This window comes from Protopterus annectens, chromosome 8.part0 (genome assembly GCF_019279795.1).
Source record: "Protopterus annectens isolate FY-2018-M chromosome 8.part0, PAN1.0, whole genome shotgun sequence".
Lineage (NCBI taxonomy): Eukaryota > Metazoa > Chordata > Ceratodontiformes > Protopteridae > Protopterus > Protopterus annectens.
In genome coordinates, this window is record NC_056741.1 from 1,147,954,040 (window position 1) to 1,147,967,554 (window position 13,515).

At 41.9% G+C, this 13,515-nt stretch overlaps 1 protein-coding gene across 2 annotated transcripts in view; it reads right to left on the reverse strand.

Annotated features, from left to right (window-relative positions):
• Positions 1–13,515, reverse strand: part of VLDLR (very low density lipoprotein receptor) — a 348,579-nt gene that overhangs the window by 224,258 nt on the left and 110,806 nt on the right. For both annotated transcript variants that reach the window (XM_044080659.1, XM_044080658.1), the window contains exon 3: positions 5,199–5,321. In XM_044080659.1, the coding sequence (XP_043936594.1) occupies positions 5,199–5,321 (123 nt within the window). The remainder of the gene's footprint in view (positions 1–5,198; positions 5,322–13,515) is intronic.

Here is a 13,515-nt window from a genome sequence, read left to right on the forward strand (position 1 = left end):
TCCTGAGCCCACCACAAAAATTCCTTCTGAATGCAAGGTATTATTTGAATGACAGTGTCCAAATCCTGGCAGTGCTGTGTCCATACATTTTTGAGATACCATTGTAGCTTCCTCATATGCAGTTTGGCATTGGGAAGCACCAGAATACAAGATGCCATGAACCCTAAGGCTTGAAGGACTGTCCTTGCAGTCAGCCCGGACTGATGAGATAGTTGATGGAAGTAAAGGGAAAGACTCTTGTTTGTCCGGGGTTAAAAAGGCCATCTGGGATGCTGTATTCAGTCTCACACCCAGAAAGCACATGTCTTGAGAGGGTACTAGACTGGACTTTATTTCGTTCACAGAATACCCTAGGCATCTTAGCACTGCTATCACATATTCCAAATGATGAAGCTCTTCCCTTCCTTGAGCCAGAATTTGGCAGTCGTCCAAATAAGGACAGATCTGTATTCCTTTTAGTCTGAAGAAAGCTATCACTGGAGCCAGAACTTTCGTGAACACTCTGGGCGCAGTAGATAAGCCAAAGGGCAATGCAGAGAACTGATAGTGAGAAGTCCCAGCTCGAAAACGCAGATACTTTCTGCAACTGAGTCTGATAGGAACATGAAGGTAAGCCTCCTTGAGATCCAAAGTTACCATCCAATGATCTTTGCCCAGCAGAGGTAAAAGCTGCTGCAACGTCAACATTTTGAACTTGGGAATGTCCAGATAATTGTTGAGGATAGATAAATCCAAAATTGGTCTCCACGTGTTCCCCTTCTTTGGTACTAGGAACAGGCGAGAATAAAATCCTAGGCCCACTTCTGGCAGAGGGACCGGCTGTATGGCCCCTAGCTGGAGCAACAGAGAAACCTGTTTGTGAGCCTCTATTCTTTGTTGAGGAGGAACGTCTGGCATGCCTTTGAAAGGAGGCAAGGTATGGAAATAAAACCTGTAGCCTTGGTGTATGATATCCAATACCCATCTGTCCTGGGTAATTAAACTCCAATTTTCTTTGAAAGTGCCAACCTTCCTCCCAAAGGTGCTGCCAGACGAGCAGGCTCTGGCAGCTGAAAAGGTAGGTCATTGGGTCTGCTTACGAAAGGACTGACCCCTGCCCTCACCCGAAGCCTGTGCAGGAGAACTCCCTGTCCTAGGCCTGAAAGAGCCCTGAGCTCTGCCCTTACCACGTCTAGATCTACCCCTAGACTGGGAATCATAGGAAGGATACGTCCACCCTTTAGTAGGCCAATTTCTACTAAACTTTGGAGGCTGGACCTGCAAAAAATCTTTAACAGTCTGCATAGACTCAGCCTTGTCTTCCATTTTCTTTAAAACTGTCTCAACAGGAGGACCAAACACGTCAGATTGTAAAGGAGCATCTAAAATCCTTGTTTTAACATGTTCAGACAAATTCTGATCCCTCAGCCAGGCGTGCCTGCGAAGAACTGACCCAGTGGCAGCCACCCTAGACGAGGCCTGTACAGCATCAAAACCACATTGCAAAGAATGCTTACCCACCTGTTCAGAAACATGCACTAAATCTTGCAACTCTTTACAATCAATACCTACTGCCAGAGCATCAACCTTAGACTTCAATAGTGAAAGGAGATAGTTTTGGTATTTCAACATGTGAAACTGGCAATTTAGAGCCCTCATAGCAAGAGTAGAAGAAGTACAGACTTTTTCCCCATCTATCCAAGGCCCTAGCCTCCTTGTCTGCAGGAACCGGATTTTTAACAGAAGCCTTAACACCTTTAGGCCCCTGGCTAACAGTTTCTGGGTCTGCCCTAGGACTCTTAAAAAGATACTTATGAGCTTCAGGCACCCTGTAATACCTATCCGGCTTAACAGGAGCAGGAGGCAAAGAATCAGGATTAAGAGAAGCCTCTGTAAAAACATCTTCCACTACATCCAAAACAGGAGGTATAGCCAAAGGCCTATGCTGGGGTAAAACAGAAATTCCCTAAGCCTTTTTCTGGAATCAGAGAAGTCCTGACCTTCCCACTTAAAATGCTCCCTCATGGAATGAAGAGTTTCTGAAAAAAAAAATCCTCAGGAGGAGTAGCAGAAGGAGTAGAATCATCCACATCAGAATCAGAATAAGGAGAGTACTCCTGCAAGTCTTCAGCCGAAGACTCTGAAACATCTGAAGCCTGCTCAAAACCCCCCAGCTCAGGCTCCACCCTAGGTCTCTTATCAGGAGGGGGCATAGAACCCCTAATCAAAGTAATCAAATCTTCTGCCATTTTAAGCATATGCTTCTTGGGCATAGTACCTGAAGAGCTAGGGGTAACACCAACTGAAGCTAAACCTGGCCTGCCCCTGGGAGAAGCCTTTGAAACAGAAGGAGAGGGCCTAGCCACCTTAGGGAGGGGAGTATAGTAACCTGAGAAGCCCCCTCAGCCTGACTTGTCTCCTGAGAGGCCACATCTTGCAATAATAAGGTCTCACCAAAGAAACCTCCGGTGGAGCCACCAGCTCCACCGACACCTCTAAAGAACCGGCGTCCGGTACAGACGGCTCTTCTAGCCTAGGCTTAACTGCCTTGTCCTTCGAAGAAGCGGGCGTCGGAGCATCCGACGGCATTTTATAGTTGCACCGCTTCCCAAAGACTAACCTTGCACAATCCAACCTTCTCCTTATAGTGCGTTTATTAAATCTAGCACAAGAGCGACAGCCAACAACGTCGTGCTCAGGCCCTAAGCAAGGAATACACAAAGTATGATAATCTCTATGCGGTATTTGTTTCCCACAAGAAATGCAATTTACTTTTTCTGACATCCGGTAAATGACTGAGGCAAGAAAAAACTAAAATATTCCCCAACGGGGTACTTAGCCAACTTTGAACTCTGTCTGAAACTTCTAAATCGAAAAATCTCAGAACGCCAACCGGCACTTGCAATGCTGCTTCTGCATCAGACCATGCGGCAAAAAAGACTGAGGAAATGACGTCGGTCATGCACATTTGTACCCTGACGTCCTGACGTCAGTCAAATGCGCCCTGACCGACGTCAGCCTTATACTTTGATATTCGGGCCGACCGAGGACAGCGGACTACAGCAATGTGAGACGAAGAACATCATGCCTATTACCCACCTTATTGTATGCCTCCCCCACACTTACAAATCTCTGCAAATCTGACCTAAACAAACTTTATAGTAGCTACAATGATAGCTAAATTCACTACAACATCACCCATCATAACACACCACAGTGACTGCCTAAAAACTGAACTGGCTAGATCTACCACTACTACCCCAACTCAACTAGCATTAGCCCACAAAATAAGATTACCCTAACACCCCAGCCCTACAAAATCTCCTTCAACCCTATACCACTATTTGAACCTAAAGGTCTAGCACACAACCTCCTCAAAGTCACCAAATATAGCAATGAGGCTGGCAAGTCTACAGCCACTATACATCAAAAACCTGGAACTCCCTTCCTGCCCATATAAAGCAAATCCCCAACCCAGTTCAAACACCGAGTCAAAGCTCACTTCATGAGCAGACTGCTCCTGCATCCCCCTGGCACTTTGTACCCACTTCACTGTTAAACTGCACATCCTGACTAGTTGTTAGTGTAAACTCACAGGAATGTTGTGCTTTCCACCATCTCCTAAAGTTAATACGGTACTTGCGTATTATCGCAACCAGATTTTTGCGGTTGCGACCTTCGCATACTTCCACACAAAGACCATGAAACACTAAGGTGGTGCTGTGAGTCAGTTTGGCTATGGACTAACGTTGAATTACTTTCAGGAAGGCAAAACATGTGAGAAAGCCCTCTTCCTGTTTTCAGTGTGCATTACAGATGCACGCTTGAAATGTCATGCCTGCTGCCGTTGACCAACGGATTTATTTTGTATGGCTGGAATGAATCCTTCAGAGAAGGCAAACAGTAGTGATGGTTTTGGTCCCTTTTTTGGGGGAGGCAATTTAGAAAGCTATACTCGGGTGAAATTAAAAAAGCTGCTACCATCCACAAAGTACATGAAGAGCAGCACTGTCCAGTAGTAACACGTACTTGAAGTGCACTTAGTACTTGTAATAAAGAGGTGATTTTGAGTGTCTATTTCTAAACTATGTCCAGTGCTTCACAAACGGCGACACTACCACCAGAAGTGAAAGCATTCACTGTATATGTAAATCAGCAGTTTGCCTAACCTAAGAAAGGCAGCAATCCCTGAACTTGAGATGTACAGTCTAACATCGCAGGGTGTATTTGATGATTTGCTTTTCCAGTAGCTGACATAGTCCCTCGAAGTGCAGGTACTGCAAAGCAGAGCTTCACTGTGGAGTTACGAGCAAAGAGGTACAAATTCGCACCCTCTCCTCTTCCTGGCTCATACTTGGCGACAGTAATGTTTTCTTCCTTACAGACCCCTTCTTAGCTGAAGCAGCCCGTTTCTGCACACATACCAAAATTATGGCAGTGCGGAAATCTGGTTGCAATAATACGCAAGTACCGTTAATACCTATTAATACCTATAGTACCAAGTATTAGGTATCCTAACTCAAAAACAATTCTATTATATTGATGTCCTTCACATAGATATCCAGAAACTGCTCATGGATCTTCGCTTTCCTTTGAAAATATACTATTCCAAGAAGGTCATGCTTTGTGTCATCTTCAAAAGCTAACAGTATATAGTAAGAAATTAATGTATCCTAGCTTCTAAGAAATTTTGTATGGCAAGTCTGGTCTTTACATTTGTCTGTAATAAACTGCACTCTTGGAGCTTCAGGCCTCCACTGAAAATGAACTTTTTCAGCTGGACTCTCCTGGTCACAAATGTAAAATAAGTCTGCAGAACTGCTACTATGGGGATTAGGACTGCAGAGTAAAATGAAATAAAGGGGAAACTAGACAAGTACATCAGTAACTTCTGAGGCTGCGTACATGGAAACTTTCCACATGCAAGAGTTCACTTCTGCAGTTACCCTGGAGAGGTTGCACTCGTTTGTTTTCACACAAACAGTACTTGTGTGAAACAGCAACCTGTATGGATTACTACTCTAGTGGTAGAATGTTGCAGTGCAAGTTGTGAACATTCCTTCAAGAACTAAAGCTGGAAATTCTGAAGTGCCAAGACTAAGCATTCACAGAAATGGAATTCTCTAGAATCTTGTTTATTCAAAACTTAAATACTATGAAAATGCATTTTTAGATACATTCATCAGGTTAAGTTTGAAATGACAGAAAATCATACTTACAGCACTTTTCAGGGCTTTCATCAGAACTATCCTCACAGTCTGTATCTCCATCGCAGTGCCACCTCTTTGGAATACACTGACCGTTTTTACATACAAAATCAGACTCTGAACAGGTCGTTTTTACTAAAAAGTAAAAATTTAAAATGTTAGACAAGTCATGAAAATTTACTCAACTTTATACAAATATTGTAAAGGGAACATCCTGTAAAACTACTGCATATCCTAGAACTCCGCCTGCAACTATTTAGCCCAGCAATACTTAGCAGCAGCTCTAATGCAGACTGTGCCAACTTGAATAGCACATTAACAGCTTCAACAGTATTGGCAACTGTAGCAGACAGAATCTAGTCAGGTAACCCAAGGCATTTTGTGCTTTCTTCCAACACTATGTAGTTTAGAGTAGCGACTACAAAGCAACCTAAATCTCAAGACTGCACACAGTAATGCAATGAAGCCTATGAAAACACTGTACTGCAAACCAGCTATCCCAGATTTTCAGGGGCATTTGTTTCCGCTGTCCCTCAATATATCCTAAAACTGGTGACAGATTTGGGTTAAAAATTGTAAATGGTATATACCACTTTCAGGCATAGTGAAGTTTCACGGTGATTTACAGGGATGGTACTTCAGAATTTTCCCCACTTTCAGTGTAATGGCACTACTGAATACTCAGAGCCATTTTAATGGTTGTGCAAGAGTCTGAGCATTGACTGGAAATCCTTAAGTGAGGGGTAAAACTAGAATCAGCTCATAAGAATCTAGTTTAGTTTGAAAAGTGGTGGCTACCCAATCTAAACCAGCTAGAATAGTCACCCCATTTCATTACACAACTCCCCTTGAGCTTTTGCATTCCTATAAACTGTTTCAGACCAAATTTAAAATGTAATAACTTGTACTGGTCCTGAAAAACTTCATGTTTGTGGTACAATTGGAAGATGCCCAGATTTTAAATTTGGAAACCAAGAGAAACTTTGCAGGCATTCATTAATCTGCATGTTTAAGCATTGTTACACTGCAGGAAATGCTACTGAGTTTGGCATTAAGTCAAGCTTATAGTGCTTTGTGTACTTCCAGTTAAACACCCATAGCTGCTTATGGCATCTGGACCTTTCATGGGTCGGATTTAACTGCTAAAATGCTAATTGCTAGGACTTCACACCGCACTTATGAGTGAGATCTACAGAAGGCAGTCTTTCATAACACCCTGAAAGATGCAGCACAGGCAGTGAAATGAACTGGCAAGTTGACAAATACCATCCAATTCTACTTCCCTTAACTTACTACCATCTAGAAACCATATGATTGAACTAAAATGGAGGTGTAGTCTACTCTACTTCATGTATTCACAGCCATTTTTCATTCATATGTTGCACATCAGTCTGCTGCTTTACCCAATGTCTGGTTTGCACAGTAGCCTTTTTGCCCACTATACCCTTCACTTGCATTAATCTGCTGTAGGACTAATTAGTAAACTGAAGTTACTACTTTCAGCTACTACCTAGGTCACTAAACAAAAATCAAACTGAAACAGATTTAATCAAATGCAAAAGATTAACCAGTCACTTAACTGTACTGAAAATGTATACATACTAAAGCTGCAGAGAAACAGGGGACAAGTGTGGAGACAAAGCAGACAGTACAGACCAAGATTTAAACAGTAAAATGCCAAGCTGGGATTAAAATAAAGCATTATGAAATTAAGTGACAAAAATAAAAAAGTTAAGACGAGCAAGTCCAATGATTCTGATCTTTACATAGGTCTCAAGTTCTGTACTACATGGACAGTGCCCCAGAAAACCACCATGCAGAATATTTAACTTGACTCATGAAGGTCTACTACACCAATGGGCAGGTAAGCAGTCAAGGCTGATGGCCCTTCCTCTAAAAGAATGAAGGAGGATTCATACCAGGACTGTGACACTGTGCAATGATTTGAAAAAGCTACCAGCAGATGGACTGACTGGCATATAAACTTGCTGGCTTTTATCACCCTCCCACTGCCTGAGGGTTCTACAAAACTTTATTCTGCTTCTATAGGCAGATACTAGGCTGACATTTGGTGGGCTAATTACCTTTGGGGGATCTTAAGCCTAGCCTTGCATTTCCACGGCAGTTTCAGATAAATAGGTTGAAGGATACGCTAGGGCTTCCTTTCCTCGTATCCATGAGGGCTATGGGTGCCAAGCCAGGGGTCAAATTTCCAGTTAACCCATTCACCCAAATGTACGAGAACTACTTTGTAAACATGGTTCCATAGGAGCTCCACAGCTATATTTTGAATTATGTACCTATCTCTTCAGTAGGCTGAATATTCTGCACAAGATAGATCCCTTTAGGGAGTGTTTACACACGAACTTCAGTTTCATAGGTCTGACAGAAGTGTCAGAAATGCAAGGCAAAAGTCCTCAGAAGCTTGCAGCACAAGTGAAATACCAGAAGCTAAGCCAGTTGAAACAGTTTTTATTGCTGCATCATTCTTTGGGATTATGTAAGCCTTCAGACCATACATCATAGCCTAGGGAGGCATTTCAAGCCAGTTAAACTGGCCTGTCATGTACTTGCTGTGCAATTACATGTGGCAACTCCTGGCACTTTATAGGCAACTGACTCTGCACAACCTGGTAAGGGGAGCAGTGCATATTATGTAGACACCAACTAGGATATCCAATTATATGGAGGGCTTCTGATATGAGCCAATCTTAGATGCCAGTTTCATGGTAACAGCTGCCTGCAAGGCTGCAGACTGTATTCTTAGGTTACAAGAATTGAGAATAACTGTGCATGTGGTTGAATGACAAGTGCACAGCTGAATGAAATTTTGTTCCTCCAGGCTCATTAGCCACACATTTAAGAAACTATATACAAACAAAATCATAAACAGAATGAGCCAACTGACTGTGCCAAAAGCCTCAACTGCAGCAATCAAACTCCAGCACAAACCACATTCCAGTCCAAATGTAGGCACAGAATCAGATGCTGCATCTCCACCATCTTCTCAAACATTCCCGTCAGAGGAAACAAATCTTCACACCAGAAACCAGTACACCGCACAAATCCACAAAATGTACCTCTGCAGCCATCTGCAGGCCCCAACAGTCTGGACCACACCATAATCCTGTCCCCAGTTCAACTCAATTCACTGGCACTATTCCAAAAACCATCCGACCGATCAAATTGCACTGAAGACCCCGCTTCATGTTCACAGGCAAGAACATTGGGACACCATGGACATCACAACTGCTGACACCTGACCAGACAAATGGCACCACATCGACAATACAGGCAAGTACATCAAAAATGCAAGTGCACAAGGGGAGACAAGAGGTCGCTGCCAGCATGGTGCCACCATCTTTGCAGACATCTGAAAACTGAATATCTGCATCAGTCTGTTGCCATCTTACAGCATGCCTCACTCCCACAAAAGATAAGACACCTATACACATGTCTGAGGAAGTGATCATTGACTTCGGATACAAGCTAGCTAGTGATTACACATGAAGTTGGGGAGAAAAGTAAATCTTTCCCAGCCTCCAACAAAAAACACAACTCTGAAAAACATGTTTTAGATTGACAGGTTTGATGCTGTCCTCCGTCTTGAACCCTGGGTAAAGTCCACTGGGGTGGATGATGCATTTTGCCCTTTGACCGACCTTCATTTAACCCAAATGGTTAAATCCACACAACCCCAAACCTCAGTCAGCAGTTATAGCCACTTCTATGCAAAGTGGAAATACAATTATGACCGAAAAGTGTGGCCATGTAATGCATTGCACCTTTGTTGCACTACCAGCATTCAAGACAATTATTTTCCCTCCCCTTACTGTGGACAGTATCCTCTGCTTTTTCACACCACACCTGCTCCATGCACCAGTCCATTCACTTCCTCTAGAGTGATCATGCTGCAGAAGCACTCTAAATAGGTGCCACAGATTTGAACATTTCACAGCAAGTGTTCACTGCTCTAAAAATGAACTGCAAAAAACATCACTGAAGAATGGTGCCCTAGGGTGCCACCCAGCTGACCTATTGAGAATGCTCGTTATGGCTAGAAATCAAGAGCATTAGGTGTAGTACTCTAGCTTGAGCCTGCACAGCAGACACTTAATGAGCTAGGTATAAGTGTGACTAGTCAGTAGCACTAGCCAAGCTCAAGTGAGCCATGATAAAGACTACTTTTACGGAAAGGATGGTTTGTCAAGTCTGTTACCAGCTACTCCCTGCCACAGCTGACCTCTACAGAAGTGCTATTAGTCTGTAGCTGCCTGGCTCGCTATAAAGTCAACTGGGCAATGAGGAGCAAATGTTTGTATGCTTGTGATAACCTACATTATGCAGTTTTAGATGTTTCACAAGTTTCCAGGGAAATTTTTAATGGTCTTGAAGCAGAAAACCCTGAGGACCCCATTGCCCCTTAAGTATTCGATCCCCCTCACACAATCTAGTTTTTTTTATAATAAACGCCCCTCACCTTTTTCTTAAAGGCACTAAACGTATTTGCACGAGTCAGCAAGGTTTCTAATGTGGCAACAGAACCCATCTCCTGAGCTTCAATCTGTTGCCTGTTAGACATTACTCTACTTGCATAACCATAGTTTGTTAAAATCAGGTGTTAGTTTTCCCAATGGCACTGAATGCTACTTATGAAAACATACTGTACTCTAGGAAGCTTCCTTGTCTGGTATTAAGCATACCAAAAAACTAGGACTACAAGCTTGTTTTGCATTTGCAATTTCAGTGTAGCTACAAAACATCCGCTTCAAATCACCAATACCAAATGTAACCAGAACATTGTGCCATGCATCTGTAGTGCAGTCTTTAATTGCCTCACTTGCATATGAAAAAGCACGAAGAGCAATACTTATGCTTGGAGGGGCCCGAGGTACACAAGTGGAATGCCTGTTAACTAGAGTGGCAGCTTCAGCAAGTGCTCTACCACGATAAATGCAACCTATTCAAAACCTGGCATTTTGAAAGCAAATCATGCATACCTCACACCTACAGAAAGTAATCCTTTGAAAAATAGGAATGGCACAACTTCCTGCAGGATACTAAGCTAAGTGCAAAATCTATATTCTTACTAAAACTGTACTCCAATATTCTACTACAAAAGTATTTTCCCTTCAAAAAAGAATTGAAATGTATATATTCTTACTAAATCTGTACTCCAATATTCTACTACAAAAGTATTTTCCCTTCAAAAAAGAATTGAAATGTATAAGTTATAGCAACTGTGACAATGTAGCTTGCCTGTGTACTAAAGAGCTTCAAAAATCCCATGCAATTGGGGAATTCGGAAAAAATATGAAGCCAAACCTAAAAATTGGCACATTCTAAAAATCAGGCTCAAGTATAAACATTACAGAATCAGGACAGTTGAAAGATCTGGTCTCTTGGATAGTGAGCAAAGCATCCAAGTTCCAGATATGTGAACTGCATTTTAGTGTAGAAATAATTGTGCAGTGTACTTGCATTTGTTCTGCAACATTGCACTTATCAGAAATTCTAAACCCAAGTCCACCCAAGCAAGCTAAAGATTTACGACTGGCCTGAACAGTCAGCCTTTCACAAGACTAGTTAAGCCACTTTGTACAAATATTCAAAAAGCTTGGCTTAACTCTAGCACCAAGCAAGAGTTCCAGTGAAGTCTATCCTGGGTGCAGATATTGCCATAAGGATAGTAATTCTCACCTGCATTGGAAGCTTCCTACAATATTTTCTAAGTGTATGCACACTGCATTAGATACACCAGTGTTGGTCCTCAAGACTTGGCAAATTCTACAAAAAGTTCTCAGGTCCAGCTGGGTCATGCAATGCCCTCTTAAAGGTTTGGGGAAGGAAATCTCCAAAGTAGACAAATTATCCTTACTCCAAGTGCAAGTACAAACAGCAAGTCCTACATGAATGGTTGCTTTTACCAGCAGATGGGGAAAAAAACTGCCTCTAGTACAGGTAAACTAAATAAGTTTGCCAAAATTAGATACTTTCTTCAATCTGAGTAAGCAGAGCACTCAGTTGCATGACTAATATGCATTTCTATTAAGTGAAAAGCAGCTTCAGGTTCCATTGTTTCCATATTCTCTAGAAGAGATTTAAACTCAATATTCAATGGATAAATGTTTGCTCATAAACCATGCAACGGCAAAATAGTAGATATTCATTAATATGTACATTAGAATGTACATCTAAATTAGATTGCATTACAAAGGAAACTGCCATCATGAAACTCGCAGCTTTATTTTCAACTGAAGAATCCCAAACAGGATTTTTGCAGCATTTGTTTCAGCGCTGACAAAGCTTATTTTACTACCTGCTGTATTTCTAAGGGCAGTAGACAATTTCTAATGCTGCACATGTACCAACCCTTAGTAAAATCCCCTCCCAAAGCAAACACCCAATACTAATAGCAAGTGGGAAGTGCCCTAGCAGCCAGCTAGCAAAGTTCACACCAGAAGAGACGGAAGAGAAGCTAGCTTGGGCTGTAATCAGCATGGCAGAAAGCTTTCCATACAAGAAAAAAATCCAGAATTAGCATCTTGCTGCAATTCTAAGCTCAGAGGAGTTAACATGTCACTTCAATGCACAGCCAGCTAATTTACTGCGCTTCATACATTTTGGGTCACTATTGGACAGTACTTCGTTTTCCATAGCTTTTGCTAAATATAAATAAAGCTTCAGCTGCTTGTAAAAGCCCACCTGCATTTGCTTTCAAATTTTTGAAGACACATCTTCTATGAACCGGTCTTAATTCAGCTCAGGCCATTATATTTGTTTGTACTGAATACATGTAATATTACCTTTGTGCTCAGTATAAAATTTGTAGTTTTCATTCACTCCAATGGAGCTCTGGAAATTTGCACTACCAATGGGAAGAGCCTAAGCTTTGGATTTAAAATGTGAGAACATAATTTAAATGTTCATACTTGTGGAACCATAGAAATACAAATGGCACACCACCACAAACTTCATAGTGGCAGTATTCTTTAGGCTCTAAAGTTATATTGTCAGCAGCAATTGCCAAGGCTAAAGAGTTCTTTCGTAGCAGAGATTTAGAGAATGTAAAGATATCTATAAACAGTTCCCTACCTGCACTAAGGTCAAATATTAAGGCAGTCGAGTGTCAGTGTAAGCTTTAAGATGGTCAAACTTGAATAGCATGGTTTTAACTATTGATGCAAACTAGGAATATTTGACACCTACAGGTATTTGGAGGTAACTGCATAGGCATCAATGATGCCATGAGTTTTATTTATAACCTATAAGATTTTGCAGATAGGCATACAAGTGTACACATCCCTGTTAAAATGTCAGGTGTTTGTAATATAAGCGAGACCACAATAAATCATTTCAAAACTTTTCCCCATGTGACCTATAACCTGTACAATTCAAATGAAAAGATAAGTGTACAATAAGCTGGTTGTGTAAGTGCGCACACCCTTAAACTACTTTGAAGCACCTTTTGATTCAATTACGGCATTGTCTTCTTGGGTACACACCTGCCATCAAGAAAAGAGACAGATTAACCCCAAATAAAGTTCAGTTGTCCTAGTAGGATTTTCCTGACATTTACTCAGTTGCCTGCTACAACAAAAGCCATGGTTTGCAGAGAGTTTACAAAGCAAAGTGATCTCAGCGTTGAAAGGTATTATTCAGAAGGGTAAAGTTTCCACAGCACTGGATATACCATGGAACACAGTGAAGACAAAGTGCAGAAAATATGGGACAGTCACATTGCAAAGAACTGGACAGAAACTGGTCAGGAAAGCTGCCAAGAGACCTACAGCAACACTGAAGGAGCTGCAGGAATTTGACAAATACTGGTTGTGTACTACATGTGACAATCTCCCGTATTCTCCATACATCTTGGCTATGGGGTAGGGGAGCAAAACGAGGACTTTTGCAAGATCCAGGCCGGGCTAAAATTTGCAAAACAGTACATAGTCTCCCAAAAGCATATGGGAAACTTGTGGTCTGAGATGAAGGGTGAATTGTTTGGGACAAAAACATTAACACCATCCCTACGGTGAAGCATGATTGTGGCAGTATCACTCTTTGGGGTTGTTTTTCTTCAGCTGGAACTGGGGCATTAGTCAAGGTGGAGGGAATTATGAAGTTCCCAATACCAGTCACTTTTGGCCCAAAACCTTCAGGAGTCTACTAGAACTTCACCTTTCAACAAGGCAATGACCCCAAGCATACTTCGAAAACAAAAGAATGGCTTCATCAGAAGAAAATTGAAGTTTTGGAATGGCCCAGACCTAAATCCAACAGAAAATTTGTGGAGTGACCTGAAGAGGGCAGTGCAGAAGAGATTCCCTCA